General features: G+C 53.8%; 1 protein-coding gene across 1 annotated transcript; it reads left to right on the top strand.

Annotated features, from left to right (window-relative positions):
• Window positions 1–17,236: 17,236 nt before the first annotated feature.
• On the top strand, window positions 17,237–20,183 carry tex261 (testis expressed 261). Its single transcript, XM_086165769.1, has 6 exons — window positions 17,237–17,422; window positions 18,567–18,646; window positions 18,739–18,892; window positions 19,231–19,298; window positions 19,373–19,478; window positions 19,638–20,183. Exons 1-6 carry the CDS (start codon window positions 17,353–17,355, stop codon window positions 19,751–19,753), a joined length of 594 nt encoding a protein of 197 aa, XP_086021895.1. The 5' UTR covers window positions 17,237–17,352; the 3' UTR covers window positions 19,754–20,183.
• The last annotated feature ends 37 nt before the right edge of the window (window positions 20,184–20,220 follow it).

Raw genomic sequence — 20,220 nt, 5'->3', positions numbered from 1 at the left:
TAGATTTCTGACATGAATTAACTCTTACCTGTCGGGGGGGTTCTGATGGGTTTTATCAATTTACCGAGATGCTAGTTAGCGGGTAACTAACAGGTTGCCCCCCCACTGCTGCCGAGGAGGAGTGAGGAGGAGCCGAGGGTGGTGAGATGGTCTGAGAAGCTCCGTCTGAGCCGCTGGAGTCTGGGGGGGGGGGCCTTCTCCAGATGAACCAGAGAAGACGCCCAGCCTTTTCGCACCCGTGTCGCCGCGGACGCCGTTCGCTTTGTCCCGACGCTGTTCGCCCCCCCATCCATAATTCACCCGTCTGACACTGAGCCACCACAGCGGGGGGGCCTGGACCGGCCTCTTCAGCCCTCTGTGGTCTTCTGAGCTTCTTTTCTTCCCTTTCTCTTCTTCTTCTCCTTGTTGTGCTCTCCTCCAGGAGCTCCTGGTTAGTCCCCCCCCCCACCCCCGCTGCACAACAGCAGTAATAGTTTACAAGCCCTTATTTATTTATAACAGCAGGTTTTCTAATGAATTATTTGTCCGGCTCTCCGAGGCCAGACGTCCTCTGCCCGCGTCCACCGGGGGCAGCGGTGAGACGGCGGTCCGGGTCCTCCTCAGAACCTCCCGGGCCGATCTGGATCCACGTCGCCCAGAAACGCCGCCGATCCCCCGACCGGGCAGTCCAAGCCAACCACCAACAGGCCGCTTGTACATAAACATCAGATTTCTATATAAATCTCTATATAAATGTGTCTTTGCACATGTCCGTCACATCCGATCCGTGTGCTCTCAGCGGGAAACAAACTGAAAATACAAAAAAACCCTTATATATATATATAAATATATATATATATATGTGTATGTATACGTACAGTATATACATACACACATACATATATGCTTTACAGCTGTTTGTCTCATTAACATTTTGCACTTATTTAAGGAGGCGACCTTCAGTTGGGACGGCGAGCTGCTTTCAGGCTCCGCCCACTTCCTGTACATGATGTACATGTATTTTTATTCATATGCATATAAATATACGTCTATGTACTCCGAGTCCCTGCGTCTGTTCAATAAATCCTACATGTTATGAAGAAAAGAAGGATACACATGCAAAATAGTGGGAAAGTATTCCGTTCTAATGCCAGTGGGATTTGGATGACTTGTTGCCGCTTTCAGCGACTATAAAATGTTCAAAGCTGCAACCCTTTTCCTCTGAAGGTCGAGAAATAAACCCACTTCTGGCTTCGCAGCCTGCTTGCGGTGAGGAGGCTGAAAGGTCTGAGCATTCCCGGATGTCCGTGAACGTCTCACCGTCGGCCCACAGCCAATCAGCTTCCTCTCGGTGCCCCGCTTCACAGCCAATCAGCGTCCTCTCGGTGTCCCGCTTCACAGCCAATCAGCGTCCTCGCAGTGTCCCGCTTTAAGCGCCTTTCTGCCGCCAGGCGCGAGCTGACGGGCAAAGAACCGGCGATTCAGGTATGTCACTGAACGTACCTCAGCCAATCAGATGCCTCCCGCTCCCAATGCCCTGCTGTGATTGGCGGATGGAATCTCCAGGTGAAACTGTTTTTCAGCGGGGGCTAGCAGCTAGCAAGACGGGGGAGCCGTTCGTTGTTCCGTCGCCTGGAGCGGGTTTGGAGCGGGTTTGGAGCGGACATTCCGGAGTACGAAGGTTAACGACTCCGACGATCCGAGGTCGGCAGAGGAACGGAGGGAGCGGGGGGAGGAGGGGGTCTTACCGGGGCTCCGTCACTCAGGTGAGCCGGGAAACATGCTTGTGACGGCAGACTATGTTAGCATCTCCGAATGGACTTGATGGATGACAGTGTCAGTCTTCTAGACTATAAACAATTCTGCACTAAACACAGATTTAAGCCTCCCATATTAGAGTTCATGAAGTTACATAACGCACTATCTCCACAATTTTGTATTCCTGACCAAAAATATAATGACGCACCGAACCGTACAACCACAGTTACCCCGACTATCACTCCAGGGAATCTCAATTCTGGACAGAAAGTGCAGCAACTCCTTTATTAGGACATGTTTCACAGGACACTTATTCCCTGGACGTCAAAACAAAAATAATATTTGAAATAAATTTGATAAGGAATTGATTGCCAGGCTGCGAACTATGTATCTGACTCTACCCACACCCCCCAAGGCAAAAGAGACCCACTTCAAAATTATGAATGACATCTACCCATCTAAGGAATTATTGAGGGGACGCTTTGATTTTGAAGATAATATTTGTACATTTTGTGAAGACAGCATTGAAACCACTGACCATATATTTTTCTCATGCGAAAAAGTACAGGGCTTTTGGGCTAAAACTCAAAAATGGGTTAAAGATAATTTTCCATCGTCACCAGTTTCCTTCTCAAGAGATGTTATAACATTTGGTTTACTTTTGAGCAACATAAGAGATGAACTCTGTGTCAATGTTATTTTAGGCCTCGCCAAGTTCTTCATTCACAAAAACAGAGTGCAAAATTTTTCCCCCAATTTTATGTTCTTAGAAACGATTTTGAATTGTATGAAAAAATCCTTAAAACTTATGGAAAAATCCAAAAACCAAAAAATATACAGTTTGATGTCTGAGATCAAGTTAAACCAAGTTAAATACATATTATATTCCCCTTGCAATTTATTTATGTTTTTTTTTATTTCATTTTTTTCATTTATTTATCTATTTTTTTATTTATTTATTTCCCTTTATTTTCTTTTTCTTCTAGCATGAAACATTTCTCACAAACCTTAAATACTGTTAACTTGTATAGTAAAGTGATTTCATACAGAATAAATGTCCTTATGTCCTCTGCTTCCTCCTCCCCGGTTGATTCAGTGACATTCGATTCTACCTTGCCATGTTTGTCTGTACATATGTTTATCTGTTTATACTATTTATGTTCAATAAAAAAAAATAAAATAAAAAAAGCATCTCCGTAGGAAGGGGGCGTGGCCTAGGTCACCTGACCCGTCCCCGGACCGCCCCCGACGCGCCGCCATTTTGGCTGTAGTTTGAAACCCCGCCTCGCTCGTCCAATCAGATGCAGAGGCCTCTTCATTTGATTTCAAATTATGTATTCATTCTATTTTATATGGACTAGATTGTTTTTAGATAACTAAAATAGAATAGAATAATAACAATAATTGTAGTAGTTGCAGTAATACTACCATTGAATTGAATCCCATGCAAACAACATATTGTCACCCTCCCTGCACACACACGCACACACACACACACACTGATTATATAAATTGTAAGTATGGTATACACGCTCCCCCTTCCACAGGTCAGTTGTAACAGTGCCGTCTTCCTGGCCCTTCCTTGTAAGTGTTTCAGGTCAGGGTCGAGGGGCCGGGGGGCCGGGGGCTCTTCTGACTCCGGGTCCGAGCTGGACCTTCTCAGCCGCCGGACAATTGATCGGCAGGGGGCCAATTACAGTGATTGGCAGCTCTCTGAGCGCGGGGCGGCGGGAAGGAGTCCAGATGGGTGGGCCAGCAGCCGCGGCCTCCAGGAGTCCGGCTCCAAGTTCTCCCTCCGATGGTCCTCAACCCTCCATGAAGGTCTGCTCGCGCATCCTCCTCGTCCACCGAGCCCACCTTACTCCCTCCTACCTTCTGGTGGATGCAGGGCAGCGGGTGACCCTCGGCGGAAGGAGACCCAGCAGAAGGAGGACCAAGAGGAGGAGCTCTGGTCCATGAGGGGCCTGTTTTCCAAATCAAAGGGAAATCAACAGGAGCACGTGTGAGACAGGAGTGTGTGTGTGTGTGTGTGTGTGTGTGTGTGTGTGTGTGTGTGTGTGTGTGTGTGTGCGCCTGCAGGAATGTGTCACCGTCCCCCTCCCTCCGGTAAAGCTGCTCAGCGGCCCACCGGGGGGCCCCTCTACTAATTAGGGTCACTAATTGGGGGTCGGCCGGGGCAGAGACCCCTCCACACCTGCGTGGTCATGTGACAGCCAAAGAGGTGCTTGGGGTCAGAGGTCCCGCTGGGGGGCCGCGGGGGATTAGTTGGCTTGGAAGGGAGGCGAGGAAAGGAGAAGGGAAAATATTTCACAAGGACATACATTCTTAGAGCTGAAGTATCGGTTTGTGATGCGTTCACTGTCATTGTCTTCTTCATAATCCACTCGTGCGCCGTGCGGCGTCAGCCTCTCCATCGTACGCACACGTTGCCGTCGCCGCCATTGTCTTCTCCGGTGTCAGATAATGGCGCTTTCACCGTGAGAGTCTTCATCAGTCACTCGTGTTGCATTCACTGTCATCTTCTTTTCATCGTCAGCTTGCGATGTGTTCACCGTCTGTTTTCTTCACGATCAGCTCGTGTTCGTCGTGACCCGGCGTTGCGTTCGCCGCCGCCGCATTCTTCACGATATCGGAGGTGGTCCCCGCGAAGGGGGAGGAGCTCCAACAATGGTCGCCCGAGCCTTCCTTTCTAACGCCGGCCCTCCATTTTTACTCCTGGCCGGATTCAAGGACGCCCCCCCCGGCGCCGCCGTCAGCCCCCGCACCTGAACGCGGTCTCGGCGCCGGTGAGTAAACGCCGCCTTTTGTGCGTTTGCCCCCCCGGTGGATTCTCATCAAGTCCTTCCACGCCAAGGACACAAGACGGCGCCTCCATTTGTCTCCTGCCGCCGCAGAGCCTCGACTCCCCGGCATCTGTCTCCACCTTCCATGGAGAGCAGAGCTTTATTTGTATTTCATTAGCCGGCGAAGCCTTCAGGAGCCGTGACAGCTAATTACATCTGCAGCCGGGGGGGCGACGGGGGGGACCTGGGGAGGTGCACGTATGGAGATGTGCACGTATGGGGATGTGCATGTATGGAGATGTGGACGTATGGAGATGTGGACGTGCGAGGCCGGCCTGGTGGACGCTGGACACGCCAAACCATTAGTCTGGACCAAACCATTCACCAGTGTTGAACATTTTATCCGGTCCAAACCATGGATGACGTCCAAACCATTGTTCATTTCTTTTTAATTCCCAAATCTATACACACAGAAAATGTGCTCAGCGAGGGGAAACGTAAAAATAGACATAGATACAAAAAGCAGACAGCCACATAAAGAGTGTAACTCAAATCCTTTCGGTGCTAATGCCCAAATGTTTCCAAATAATATTTGTTGTTGCCCCCCTCCGGCTCCCCGGTCCATGTCTGGTGGTGCTGCAGTGATCGGCTTCCTGAAGAAGCTTTGACGCGCGGCCTGCCGTTCATACGTTTCCTTTTGTCCGTATGAATCGTCCCAGGACAAGGACATGCTTCCGGTGGTACAAAAGAAACAAAGTCCTTCTCCCTGGTTGGGTCTCCATAGGAGAGAGACGTGTCCTGATCCTGCAGCTGCACTGAGAATCCACTTCTTCTCTCCACAAAGGCTTGAACATCCAACCCAAACAGTTGAGTACAAGCCAGTCAAAGAGATTCTCCACGTTTTCCACAGAAACCGCAAGAGTCGTCGATGTCAATCCGAAACCTTTGTCGTGTTTTTTGTTGCTGTGTGCCATTTTATAAGAAACCTCCTTCACCTTATTGTTGAGACAGAATTTATGGCTGGTCGGCCATATTTTATTCCAATTTACATCCTTATAGAAAAACTGTAGACGAAGGAACAGTTTGACCGACCAAAAGAGTCCCGATGTATTTATTTGGACATGTGTTGGTCCAAACCCTCGACCTGGACCAAACCATTCGCTCAAGTCAAACCTTTCAACGGGCCGAACCATCGCGTGGGTCGAACCGCTCACCCAGCTGCTTTCCCTCCAAGCAGAAGCAAAGAGCAGGAAGTGCGATCAGGATGAGAAGTAAAGGAGGAACCAGGGGAGATGGAGGAGGACACCTGAGGTGTCGCCCTGGAGCTCCAGGGGTCGCCCAGGTTGCCCTCATTAGCCACCTCTGCCGGTCCCACGACCACACAACGCCGGGCCTCGCTCGCCCCGACCCCTGACCCCGCCACCTCCACGCACCCCCACCCGGTAAGTCCGTGAACACACACACACACACACACACTTCTATTCAAGCGACGTGTGAACAAAGGCCTGGTCAAACTGTCGGGATGGCAGCCCGGGGTGTTTACCGCTCTTGTATCTATAACCAACAAATCAGGCACACACACACACACACACACACACACACACACACACACACACACACACACAGCCCCGCTCTCCCTGGCTTTATTGGAGGCAGCAAATTAAGGAGGCATCCATCTGGGTGTGATCACCAATTACGGAGGGAAGCTGTCAGGCTGCATTAGCGCCTGCAGGGAAGGAGGCCGTGCCGGGCGGGGGGGCAAAACGGGGGGCAAAAAAGGGGGGGGGTGAGATCTGTTTTTTTTTTTTTTTTTTTTTAATCCTGACAACGGCACGGATCCGCCAGAACGTCCCGGCGCTCCCGGAGCTGAGGAGCTCCTCCCGGACCTGCGGCGGCGGCGCCATGTAAGCGATATGAAGATGGCGGCGGGCGGCGGCTCTTTGTGGCTGCTCGGCGGCTCACGGCCTGATTCCCTCCAACACGTCCTGCACTCACAAAGGAGCCGTCATTAACTTTGTGCTGCATCGGAATGCACACACACACACACACACACACACACAGAGCTCCTCATTTGTGAAGGCCAGGTGTGTGCAGACTCATGGAGGGGGGGGTTGTCATTGTCTGGAACAATCTCCATTGGCTTCCAGATGGTTCCTTCTCACTGAGCCCACGGACCGGCCCTCTGCAGCCCGATCTGTGGACCCGCGATCACGGGTCTGGGCTTCTGGACCATCTGCTGTCCATCGGTGGCCTCCAAAGCACGGGCAGCAGAACCTTCACGTCCCGGTGGTCCTGGAGGAGACGCTCACACAGCCTTCTGGAGAACTGAGAGGACCAGAACACCTGCGGGTCATGTGACCAGAACATTGACTGGAGGTGCCTCGTGTGAGTGTGTGTGTATGTGAGTGTGTGTGTATGTGAGTGTGTGTGTATGTGAGTGTGTGTGAATCTGTGGGAGTTTGTGTGGTTTCTATGTGACGTGTCACTTTGAATATGTGACTATGAATGTGTGAGTGACTCATTGTGTGTGTGTGTGTGTGCGTGTGTGTGTGTGTGAGGGTAATTGGAGGGGGGGGGGGGCAACCAGCCGGCCTTGCAGGTTGAGTGAGTTGCTTAAAAACTTGTTTTTTTTTTTTTTGGAGCGGCTCAGCGGGCGGGTGACGGGTGGGCGGGGGTGTCGGGGGTGTCGGGGGTGTCGGGGGCCGAGAGGGGGTTCGTGGGGGGGGGTGAGCAGGACTAATTGCCACTAATTGAATTGGATGTGCTGATCAGATGGGAGGCTGTGGAAGTAATGGGAGTTGTCACAGCAGATAACGCTGCGCCGCCGCAGAGTGTCCGCCTCATGTGACAGCCTGTAACATAGCCTGTGAGAGGGCAGCGGCCGGGGGGGGCAGGGGGGCAACGGAGATGAAAGAGGCGCACCAGAGCGGGGGGGGGGGCTCGGACCGACGGGTAGCGGCGGCCGACCGGCGACGCCTCCCGCAAATTAGCGGCGCGGAGCTCCGTGGCTGCTCCGCGTCCGCTCTGCAGCGCCACCTGCTGGCCCGGAGGCCCCGACACCAAGGCGAGGAACCGGAGAAGAACACCTGTCGGATCAAAGAGGAGCAGCCGTCGGAGGTGAAGACCTGCAGGCCGGGACTGTTAATCTGCCCCCGGGGTCGCCCCGCCCATCGCTGCCCAAAGGAGGCGTACTGAGGTCCGATCCGGCCCAGTGATCAGAGGGGGACAGGTGGGCCCACGGACAAAACACACTGCGCAGTCTTTCCCAAGCCTGCAGCAGTCCAATTAGGAGGGATTTCTCCTGCCGCACCTCACACACACACACACACACACACACACACACACACACACACACACACACACACACGCACACACGCACACACACACACACACACACGCACACCCCAGCTGTGCGGTCAGTTGGTGCTTCCGAGGGAGGGGTTAAATCTGGTGTGCATTGTGAAACCAGGCCAGGGGGGAGTGATGGTGCGCGTGAGTTTCTCCGAGGGGGGGGTACAGATGTGTGTTTACATGCACGAGTGTGTGTGTGTGTGTGTGTGTGTCACACGCGGCAGATGTGTGAGCCCTGCACGGCGGCGCCCGCTGCGCAGGTCGCGACCTTTACAGAATCAGTGCCTCTGCATGTCAGGGCTAATGGACGGCCCGCCGGCCGGGGGGCAAATGGCCGCGGGGGGGTCTGTTCTGGGGGTGTTTACCCCGCCGCCGCCAAACCCCACCTCATTGGTGGAGATGAACGTCCATGCGCGCGTCCTCGTGCACGCCGCAGCTGCAGACAGTAGCGCCGTGTCCCGGCCGGGCCAGACGTTTCCTGTCTGGCCGGACGGTGATTGGACGTCTGTGCCGCGGCGTGCCGGGCTCGCCGGACGCCTGTGATGTCATCACTGCGAGACGTCATGTCACGGCGGCGAGGAGGAGACGGAGGCCGGCGGAGGGGGGGGGGGGGGACAATGGAGCCGCAGAGCAGCCCGCTACACACACACACCACTTGCACAAAGCACTCTGCAAAGCACACACACACACACGTCCCATATTCAGAGTGTGTGTGTGTGTGTGCGCGTTGCATTATGCTGTGTGTGAAGCTCTCAGGGCCGCCACCACTTTATGTCACATGACCAATCAGGCTAACAAGGTAGATGCGTGCTGAGGCTCCGTGTTTTTCTGAACGGAATTTAAACGAGGCCAGAAGGACGGACACACACACACACACACACACACACACACATACACACACACACACACACACTTCTTTACCCGTCTGGTTTTAACTCGTGTTTCCACCCCAGTATTTTCCCAATGTGAGATTGGTGTGTGTCTCGGATCCGTCGGGTTCGGATCCTTCGGTTGATCGTCCTGTCATTTAGTTTGGCTCAGTTGTTTCGCTTACATACGTTCGTTTAACTGATATACAGATACATTGATTTGCTTAATTAGTTCTGGCAAATTGATTCAGTGAAAGTGATCAAGTCAAATTGATTTGGTTAAATAGGTTTATTGAATCGATCATGTGTATTTAATGTCTTTACATGTTTTTTTCCTTGCTGTTGTAAAATACCTGACGATAAAAGCGATTCTGATTCTGATGTTGAATCGATCCAGTTAATGTGATTCAGTCAGTCAGATAAATTGATCGGGTTGTTTGGTTTGGGTAAATGATTCAGTGACATCGATTCATTTAATTGATCAAATTAAATTGATTTAGTTATTTTTTCCTGTTAAATAGATCCGATCCCTGCGTTTGGGTAAATGAATTCGGTTCAAATTGATTCCTTTATTTGATTGAGTTACATGAAATCATTTCATCGATTGAGTTACTTAAATGTGATATTTATTGATCTGTGCTTACAGTATTTTGAACCTTATTTCCACTTAATCATCTTAAAATTCATCTGAATGACTGGAGTGTCAGGGTTATTTTCACCGTTGCTTTGGTCACTGCAGCTCAAATTGTCCTGTGAAAATCTGGAAATTCTATGTGTGTGTGTGCGTGTGTGTGTGTGTGTGTGTGTGTGTGTGTGTGTGTCGTCCAGCAGACCCAGAGCCGGTCAACAGGTGGCAGCTGGTGGAGCTGCAGCGCCTCCCTCAGGCCGCCCAGCCAGGAGGCAGACGTTCACTCCTTCATCCGTTCACTCCTTCATCCGTTCACTCCTTCATCTGTTCACTCCTTCATCCGTTCACTCCTTCATCTGTTCATCTCCTTCTGTCCTTTCTAGTATTTTTCCAGGACAAGGACATGCTTCCAGGCCTGGAGCGTCCTGGAATCTTCCGCCTCCTGCAAGGTCAGGAAATGTAATTATTCCTAAATCAGCGTCTGGCGTGACGGGGCGGCGGCGTGATGTGGAATGTAAATACCCGCCTGAGCGGCTCCTTTTAAAAATCCATTTCACCTGATGAACCGGGGGGAAGAGGGGGGGCTCTGCATTTAGAGAAGCACCTTTCCAACCCCCGGCCCCCCCGGCCCCCCCGGCCCCTCCGGCCCCCCCGCTCACATCAAAATGCCTCTCAGTGTGTTTTCCTTTCAGCCTGGAGCCGCCGGCAGGAGAGCGGGTTGAAATGAAAATGGCTTTTTTTAAAGATTTAATTATAGAGCAGAATAGGAGGGCTCTTCCACGCTGAAACCACCAGGGACCACCACACACACACACACACGCACACACACACACACACGAGTTATCACACACTGAATAGCAGCAGCCACAATAACGCACTATTACACAGTCATAAGCACAGATACAACTGTGTTATTACACGGTCGTCCTCCGCCGTCACAACGGCCACGTCATGGCTCGAAGAACGGCCTTGGACCTCTGCTCCTCCTGCTGGAGGTGAAACCCTGTGACATGTTCCCTCAGGAACAACCTCTGCAGGAACCACGCACACACACACACACACACACACACACACACACACATAGATAAATTAATAATTGTATTCAGATTAAATGTCAACGTTCATTACCAGTCCTTAAGTGTGTGTGTGTTGTGTGTGTATGTGTACTCTGTGTGTGAGTACAGTGTGTGTGTGTGTGTGTGTGTGTGTACAGTGGAGTCACCAGGAGGCCAGCAGTGTCTGGGAGGCTGGTCTGTCTCAGCCGATCTCATCTCCTCCTCCTCCTCCTGTCCTGGTCTCAGCAGGACCCGGTCCGATGGTTCTCCTCCCGGGTCCCGGCCCGGACCGCGGGGCCTCGCCGGTGCACCGGGGTCACGACCCCACGACCCCTCGTTGACCCCGGCTTGTCCTCTGTGAGCTGCAGCTGCGGTGTGTTAAAGCCCAGATAATCCAATCACACACTCATTAGTACCGAGCAGAGCCGGAGCAGGTGAGAGTGTGTGTGAGTGTGTGTGTGTGTGTGTGTGTGTGTGCGTGCGTGCGTGCGTGCGTGCGTGCGTGCGTGCGTGCGTGCGTGTGTGTGTGTGTGTGTGTGTGTGCGAGTGCCTGCCTGGTCTATCTCTGATAATCTCATCGCTTTTTGGATTTTTTTTTTCTTTTTGGATATATTTGTGCCCACACAAACACAGTATATTATCACAAACACACACACACACACACACACACATACACACACACACACACATCAGATCAGTGGTGTTTAAAACCCAGCGATCTGTCACTGCAGGCCAATTCTCCTCCGAGTATTAAACAACCAGATGCTGCCGCGGTGTCACGTCCAGAAACCTTTCAGCATCATTAAACCTCCGCTTGGAGGCACCGCTCTGTGTGTGTGTGTGTGTGTGTGTGTGTGCGTGTGTGTGTGTGTGTGTGTGTGTGTGTGTGTGAAGCCTGTGTCAGGCAGACGGGCGACAGGCTCTCGTGCCAACGGCCATATCAGGCGTCTCACCGAGGAGCTTGGCTCAAACGGCGGGAGATTAGCTCATGCTAACATGCTAGCAGCACCAGGCGGCGCCGCTCGTGACACCTCGGCTCAGCCAATAGCAGAGCACCTGCTGTGTCCGGTCAGCGTGCTAACAACGCTAACAGGAAGCGCTGTCTTTGATTCATCATGAACGGTGTTTCCAGACAAGAAGGTTGTCCAGATGGGTCCCCTGGCCCTGGTCTGGCTCGGACACCTTCTCCTGCTGCTTCTCCTGCTTCCTGGTTGGATGATTGACGGCCAACCCGTCCAGGAGAAGCTCCGCCCCTCGGACCGTAACCGCTGGGACCGGCTCCGCCTCCTGGGACCGGATGTCCATACGGTGGAGGACCATCACGGCTGGTGTTTGTTCCTCAGAAGATGCTCTCCTTCTGAAGAACCACGGCCCCCAGGGTTCCTCCAGGGTTCCTCAGGGTTCCTCCAGGTTGTGCTTCCAGGCGGCTCCACCCTGCACGCCGCCACTAATGCCGAGTGACAGCTTCACCTTTGAGAAGATGGCGGGCCCGTCGGCAAAGGTCAGGGCGGCCGGCGGTGGAGGCTGTGAGGAGAGGACACGGCGTGGACCTCCTCCACCATCATAGGAGCCTCTGAGAAGGTTCATCTGAGACGCAGAGTCCACGTTCTGCACGGGCCGCGGTCTCCGTGACAACCGGCCGTCGGACGAATTCATCACGACGTCTCCATCCCTCGGTCGCTCGCCGAGGGGGGGCGGGACATCTTCATCCTCCAGGAACATGTGGATGAACATCTTCATCCTCCAGGAACATGTGGAGCAGGAAGAAGAACTACGTTACCCACAATCACCCTGACAAGCTAAGCTAACATCTCTGCTGCTGCACCACTGACACATTCTGATGCTCTCTGTGTGCACGTGTGTGTGTGTGTGTGTGTGTGTGTGCACGTGTGTGTGTGTGTGTGTGTGTGTGTGTGTGTGTTCAGTCTCCCAGCTTGTCATTGAGGAGTTCACAGAAATGTCTCCAAAGCAGGAGGTGGAGCTGGGGCCTCCGGGATCACGCTCAAGTCCTCATCCACCAGGTGTGAGCTTTGTGTGTGTGTGAATGTGTGTGTGTGTGTGTGTGTGTGTGTGTGTGTGTGTGTGTGTGTGTGTGTGTGTGTGTGTGTGTGTGTGTGTGCAGCGTTTTGTCATACATTCACACCTCCGGATGCTGAGGGTGACAGGGAGAGCCACAGGAAGGGTGCAGGAGTGTGAGCGCTGACCTTCAGGGCGTGGATGGCGGACAGACGGACACTTGAACCGGGAGGATCCAAAAGAAGGGACACACACACACACACACACACACACACACACACACACACACACACACACGGACGGCTGCAGTGTCAGGCAGCGGCTGATTGGTCGGGACAGGAGAGAGGTGTCCATTCTCTGTTTTCACCCTGTGTGTCAGATGTGGGTCGTCAGTGTGAGATGAGGCGTTCACACACACACACACGCACACACACACACACACTCCAAGCTGTCCAGCTGCTCTTCTAATGAAGGCCTTTCTTGAAGCCCCTCCCCCAGCGTGGCGAGGGGCTCTTTGAGTGCCGACACCTTTATGTGTCCATGTTTCCCCGCCGCCCGCCAATTGTGGCCTTTTAGCGCCGCGTCCTCCATTTTGTGGACGGGCGCACAAAGGGGCGCCGGCGGGGGTCTTCACCTGTGAAAGGGACCCCCGCCCCCCGACCCCCTCGCCCCCCCGCCCCTTTGCCCCCATTCAGTGTGAAAGCCCCCCCCCCGGCGCTCTGCTATTTGTGTGTTTTCCCGTGTTTTGAAAACACGGCCATTCACGGCGCCGGGTAACGACGCCAACAGGAAAGGCTCTTTGTCCCTTTGTGTCCTCCAGGCTGCTCGGCGTCCACCATGACACCTGTCCACGACCGCCCCGACAGGTCGTCACGGCGACGCGTCTCATCCCAGGTAGGAGCCGCTTCTCCGTCCTTCCACCTTCTCACCGCGGACGTTCTCCTGGCCCGGAGCTCCTGCTCCTCCTGCTTTGTTCCTGCTCCTTCTGGAGGAGCTCTAACGAGGCCCAGGTCTTTGTCCGTCCAGACCTGAGGGGACCCGGTGGCCCCCCGGGGGGTCGGGGGGGCCGGGGGCTCCTCGCCGATTGTTCTTGAAGCTGAAGAACCCAGGAGGACATGGCCTACATGTCCTCCTGGGTTCTTCTGCAGATTCAGCCCTGTGGAGGTTCAGGACCAGCGTCTCCTGCAGGAGAACACACACGCTGGCTTTGCAGAAGGCCACTTACAGCTGGGTGTAGACGTGTGTGTGTGTGTGTGTGTGTGTGTGTGTGTGTGTGTGTGTCCACACTCAGAGCCTCTGTAATATTTACAGCAGTGTGTTATTGTGGGGTGTCACGCGGCAGCAGACAGCCTCATCCATCTTTAACGTGTAATGTGTTCCTAATAGTCCTGATGTTCTCCTCAGCTAACAGCACTGCTAGCGTAGCATCGGGGGGGCCAGGGCCTCGAGGAGGAGGAGGATGGAGATGGAGAAGACGTGCGCTCCTACCTCTGAATGAAGTCGGTCAGCTGTCAATCATCCACAACTGTGAGAGCCTTCAGTGGACCAATGACATGGAGAACCCAGCAGGAGAACATGGAGAACCCTGACCTCCTCTGGAACCCCTGTGAGGCAGCAGTGTGACCACTGAGCCACCTGCCTGCAGAAGCACTCAAAGAACACCAGGACCTGCTGCCTGAAGAAGAGGAACATGTTGTCACTCAGTGTCTGTTCCAGGGTTCTCCAGTGTTCTCCAGTGTTCTTCAGAGTTCTCCAGGGTTCTCCAGGGTTCTTCAGTGTTCTCCAGTGTTCTTTAGTGTTCTTCAGGGTTCTCCAGTGTTCTCCAGGGTTCTTCAGTGTTCTCCAGTGTTCTCCAGGGTTCTTCAGTGTTCTCCAGTGTTCTTTAGTGTTCTTTAGTGTTCTCCAGTGTTCTTCAGTGCTCTCCAGTGTTGTCAGTCAGAGGAGGTCCTCCATTAAAGAGTCAGGGGTTCCAGAAGAAGTGTCCTAAAGATGGAGGTGCTGGTGAGCACGCCAGGGTTTTCACACGCCGGCTGGGAGGTGAGAGCCCGACCCGTACGCCTTCTGTTTTCTCACCTCCACACCTCCAGAGTGTGTGTGTGTGTGTGTGTGTGTGTGTGTGTTAAAAGCCTCTCCGCAGCAGACGGGTTTCCTCTCACCTTCCAGCTCCTCCTCGCCGCCGAGCCTTGGTCCGCCGCCGTCCGTCTCTCCACTCTTCGCCATGCATATTTCATCCCCCCCCACCGAGGTGTGGACCCCAGCACGCTAATGAGAGCTGTGTGTGTGTGTGTGTGTGTGTGTGTGTATGTGTGTGTGTGTGTGTGTGTGTGTGTCAGACACACAATGACCTAAAAAGTGCAGTAATTGACCTGAATAGAAGCGGCAGCCATGTTGGAAACACCTGCAGCTCTGAGGAGACCTTCAGCAGGTGCTGAGGTCACCTGTGCATTCTGGGAGCTCCAGGAGGAGGAGAAGGAGTCCAGGGGATCTGTAACCCTTGGAGATCTGGACCTGGACCTCCTGGACCTCCTGCACCTCCTGCCGATGGCCCGCAGTCACAGCCGCCGGTCCTTGCGGCGGACCTTCTCCTCCAGTGGGTCTTCACACAAACATCAGCCGCTTTGACCCGTTCTCCTCTTGCTCCTCACCTTCACCGCTCGCCACCAGCACCAGGGCTCGCTGTGACCCGCATGCTGCCTGACAGGCCTCGGACCCTGTTAGTCTGCAGGAGATTTCACCGCTGAAGCAGATGTTCATCAGGCCTCCAGGCTCCTCGGAAGAAACACCTGCAGCTTCACCCCAGCAGTTTAGTTACATCTCTGATCTGCTGCTGCACCATAGCTATCCATCTGTACCACCATCCATCCATCTGTACCACCATCCATCATCCATCTGTACCACCATCCATCCATCTGTACCACCATCCATCATCCATCTGTACCACCATCCATCCATCCATCCATCTGTACCACCATCCATCCATCCATCCATCCATCCATCCATCCATCATCCATCCATCATCCATCCATCCATCCTTCAGAGGTCCCTCCTGTTCTCAGGGTTGGATCCTCAAAGACAGTCAGTTGTTTGGAAGCCACCAGAGCTCCTGGACCGGCCCCAGAGGTTTGTGGACCACAGGCCCCTTTTTTCATGGGGGTTCATGAAGAAGCCCTCGTCATCTTCAGCGTTTTGTGCATCTAGATTTGTTCTTTTGCCCACTCGGGTCAGTGAGAAGCTCTTGTGCTGGTGTTTCTAAGGAGACATTTAATCAAATATTCACAAAGGATGTTTCTGACGCGTTGTGTTTCACACAGATTGCTGTTTACGGTCGCATTGTCAGTCACACACTGTGAAAGGTCATTTTCAGAAGTGAAATGACTTCGACGCGTCTTCTGCGACCACCTGTCTTCAAGTAACACTGGAGAAGAATTTCTGCCGGCTGATGGAAAGCTGTAAACAGTGAGGTGATACGAGTGTTTCCTGACAGGAGGCATCATTTAGGGAAAATATATTGGATCAATTCAAATTAAATCATGCATTTTCTCCATGTTTCGTGTGTGTTTGTAGAGTCAAAATTGTTTTCCTTTCTCTTGTTTAAGAGTACTTCAGATGCAGTATTTGATTTGAGAATGCTAATAGAAAAATACAGAGAAGGCCAGTAGGAGCTGCATTGTGTTTTTGTAGACCTAGAAAAAGCATGACAGGGTGCCAAGAGAGGAGCTCTGGTATTGTATGAGGAAGTCTGGAGTGGCAGAGAAGTATGTTAGACTGGTGCAGGACATGTATGCTCGCTGTGAGACACTGGTACGGTGTGCTGTAGGGGTAACAGAGAAGTTCAAGGTGGAGGTGGGACTCCATCAGGGATCAGCTCTGAGACCCTTCTTGTTCACAATGGTGATGGACAGGCTGACAGATGAGGTTAGACAGGAATCCCCATGGACCATGATGTTTGCAGATGACATTGTGATCTGTAGTAAGAGCAGACAACAGGTGGAGGAACATCTAGAGAGGTGGAGGTATGCTCTGGAAAGGAGAGAAATGAAGGTGAGTCGCACCAAGACAGAATATATGTGTGTGAATGAGAGGAACTCAGGTGGAGCGGTGAGGCTACAGGGAGTGGAGATCAAGAAGCTGGAGGATTTCAGGTACTTGGGGTCAACAGTCCAGAGCGTAGGAGAGTGTGAAAAAGAGGTGAAGAGACGGTCCAAGCAGGTTGGAATGGATGGAGAAAAGTGTCAGGGGTACAAAGAGGTAGAAGAACATCAGCCAGAATAAAAGGAAAGGTGTACAAGACAGTGGTGAGACCAGCGATGATGTTTGGACTAGAAACTGTTCCAATGACCAAAAGACAGCAGGCAGAACTAGAGGTTGCAGAGATGAAGATGTTGAGGTTCTCTTTGGGAGTGACCAGGATGGAGAGGATCAGGAATGAGTCTCTCAGAGGAACAGCACATGTTAGATGTTTTGGAGAGAAGGTCAGAGAAGCCAGACTGAGATGGTTGGGTCATGGACCGAGAAGGGATAGAGAATATATTGGAGGTCTAGAGAAAGACCCAGAGAATATTTATGGATGCAATGAGAGAGGATATGAAGGTAGTCGGTGTGAAAGAGGAGGATCCAGAGAATAGGGTGAGATGGAGAAGATGGATTCGCAATGGAGACCCCTGAAGGTAAAAGCTGAAAGGAGAAGAAGTTTCCTTTCTTTCGAGTCTCCATCACGTCTGGACCGGTTTCGCCCTCCCACCGATAGGTGGCGCTGTGGGCGCGGCCGCGCCGTGCGGCCACTCTTCGCTGCGCTCCTCGGTCGTGACATGGCAGCCGGCCCCGCACTCTGACCTGCGCCCCGCGGTCTCCCCAGCAGCCAGCGCCCCGCTCCCTGCCCGTCGGTGAGGTTTCCCCGGCTCCCATGCAGAGAGATGTGGTTTATTTACCTGCTGAGCTGGCTGTCGCTGCTGATCCAGGTGTCCTTCGTCACTCTCGCGATAGGTAAGTGGCCTTTCGGCCTGTTAGCACAGCGGGCTAATGCTAGCCTGCCGAGGATTCCGGGAGGAGGGGCGCCGCTTACCTCCGGAACCCCCGGGGCTTTGACAGCCGTGGCCGGCTGGGCTGATGAGCGCTCATCGCCGCACACGACCAGCGAGAAACCGCCGCTTATTCCTCGAAGCTGCGGTGGCTGGCTATCTATCGATTTAGCTAGCTAGCTAATTTCCAGCTAGCTCTGCTGTTATCACCTGCTAGCCCTGTTGTTAGCATAAACACAGGCAGGAAGTTCCGGTGATGCGTGTCCCTGCGGCGACCCGGACGGCACCGGGCACCGGGCACCGGGCACCGGGCACCGGGCACCGGGCACCGGGCACCGGGCACCGGGCTGCGGCTTACCGTAAGCACCCGGAGGCAGCGCGGCGCCAAGCTAACCTAGCATGAGTGTGTGTTTGTGTGTGAGTGTGTGTCTACGGTTCGCAGCCCGGCCTGCCCACAGGTGTGTGAGCCTCACCTGGCCGGGACCTGCGCAGGGTTCGGACGTTTGTGCGACCTGGACACGGCCATTTGAACATGTGTGTGTCCTGCAGAGATCTGCTCACACAGCTTTCAGGTGTGCTGACCTTCATACCAGGGCTGCCACAGTTACTGGCTTCATCCAGATTATTTAATTTGCACAGTGACTCAATCCCACCCACGAGCATGAACACCATCAGGTGTCAGAGCCACGTCCACCGGGGTGTGTGGCTCCAAACAACACTCCAGCTTCTGGATGGGATCTTTGTGTCAGGTGAACACCAGATGGTGCGAGGCGGCGACAGGAGGTTGTCGTCACACTCTGCAGGAAGGAGTTTTCCTTTCGGCGGAGCACTTCCTGTTTGGAGAGCCACGTCAACGCCAGGCAGGCGTCAGTCTGCAGGGACTCTCCACCAGCGAATGTCAACAAGGGAGTGTGTGTTTTGAAAGGAGCGCGGCCTTCTGTCAGCAGCCTTTGCTCCGCCGAGTGAAACCTGCTAATCATGAGCGGGTATTAATGGCGGCTAATCTGAACTAATCCTCCTGGGTCATCTGATGAAGGCCAGCCCTGCCTCAATTCCATCCCATTCATTAGACCTGTGTGTGTGTGTGTGTGTGTGTGTGTTCTCCCCAGCTGCTGGCCTGTACTACCTGGCAGAGCTCATAGAGGAGTACACTGTGGCAACCAGCCGGATCATCAAGTACATGATCCTGGTAAGAAGTTCCTCTGTGTGTGTGTGTGTGTGTGTGTGTGTGTGTGTGTGTGTGTGTGTGTGTGTCAGCTGCTGACCCTGCTGTGCCCTCAGTTCTCCACAGGTGTGCTGGCTGCTCTGTACATCTTTGAAGGCTTCCCGGTGCTGATGGTCGGCGTGGGCCTCTTCACCAACCTGGTGTACTTCGGCCTGCTGCAGACGTTCCCCTACATCCTGCTCAGCTCCCCGAACTTCATCCTGTCCTGCGGTGACTCCTCCTCTTCTTCTAAGCCGTTGCCATGCTAACGCTAGCCTACTTAGTGTTAGCTAACACGGTTAGCCAGCTGTGCTAATGTAGTGAGTACGCCAGGGATCTTCTGAGGGTGCCTGCTGGTGTGTGAGCTAGATGCTAAGCTAATCTAGCATGTGTGTCTGGGATGGCTCGGAGGTCCCGGTTGTCCGGGGCGACGGACGGGACGCTAGGAAACCTTCTCAAAGTGGTTTGTGGGAATGGGCCGCTCCGTCGGGTACGCGGGAGGGAGGGAGGAAGTGACCTGATCTCTTGCCGTCCTCCTGACGGGGCTGTTCTTTGTGTTGCGGCTGCAGTCCTGGTGGTGGTCAACCATTACATGGCCTTCCAGTTCTTCGCCCAGGAATATTACCCCTTCTCTGAGGTAGAGCCCCGCCTCCGCCCGCCCGCCGCGGCGTCCGAGGCGGCGCCCTGTCTAAGACGTCTGTGCGCCCCCAGGTGCTGGCCTACTTCACCATCTGCCTGTGGGTCATCCCCTTCGCCTTCTTCGTCTCGCTGTCGGCAGGAGAAAACGTGCTTCCGTCCACCATGCAGCAGCAGGGAGGTACGTCTGTGGACCAGGGCTTGGGGGTCCGGGGGGGTCCAGGAGGGTCCAGGAGGGTTCAGGAGGGTTCAGGAGGTCCAGGAGGGTCCAGGGGGTCCAGGAGGGTCCAGGGGGTCCAGGAGGGTCCAGGGGGTTCAGGTGTGTCCTCTGTGTCTCCAGACGACGTGGTGTCCAATTACTTCACCAAGGGGAAGCGAGGGAAGCGCTCGGGGATCCTGCTGGTCTTCTCCTTCCTGAAGGAGGCGGTACTTCCCAGCCGCCAGAAAATGTACTGAGGGGGCGGGGCCTGTGAGGGGCGGAGCCTGGAAGGAGTGGCGGCCGGCCGAGCGCCGACCCCTGCAGGACCAGCCCTCATTGGTTCATCCGCAGTGACGTCACCCGCCACAGGGGGGCGACCTCAGAACCCCCACTCACATAGGACTTTTTTAACACTATGGCATTGGAAGGTGTGTGTGTGTGTGTGTGTGTGTGTGTGTGTGTGCGTGCGTGCGTGAGCAGATGTTTATGTGCGTGTGTGTCGAGGCTCTGGAGCTCGGCGGCAGCCAATCATCTGTCAGGACCAGGTGATGTCGCTGCTTGAAGATCCGAGGCGGACTGAGCGAGCGCAGCGGCCCCGGGCCTTCAAAGATGGCGGCGGCGTGGCGGCTGCTGGATGTCAGAGACGTGTTTAACTTGTGATTTTCAATAAACGATTCCCGAGCGCTTCCATGGAGGCCCCGCCTCAGCGTGTACGCCTCCTTCC

Source organism: Fistularia commersonii, chromosome 19 (assembly GCF_037954325.1).
Source record: "Fistularia commersonii isolate RoL2024-O1a breed Wild chromosome 19, RoL_Fcom_v1.0, whole genome shotgun sequence".
NCBI lineage: Eukaryota > Metazoa > Chordata > Actinopteri > Syngnathiformes > Fistulariidae > Fistularia > Fistularia commersonii.
This window is presented reverse-complemented; position numbering and strand designations above follow the sequence as displayed.

What these genes read in the sequence shown, in the direction of transcription:
- tex261 (XM_086165769.1), top strand. Translation starts at nt 17,353, where the DNA reads ATGTGGTTTATTTACCTGCTGAGCTGGCTGTCGCTGCTGATCCAGGTG. An exon ending in GAACTTCATCCTGTCCTGCG is followed by an intron (nt 18,893 to 19,230) that starts GTGACTCCTCCT and finishes TTGCGGCTGCAG; the next exon opens with TCCTGGTGGTGGTCAACCAT. An exon ending in CACCATGCAGCAGCAGGGAG is followed by an intron (nt 19,479 to 19,637) that starts GTACGTCTGTGG and finishes CTGTGTCTCCAG; the next exon opens with ACGACGTGGTGTCCAATTAC.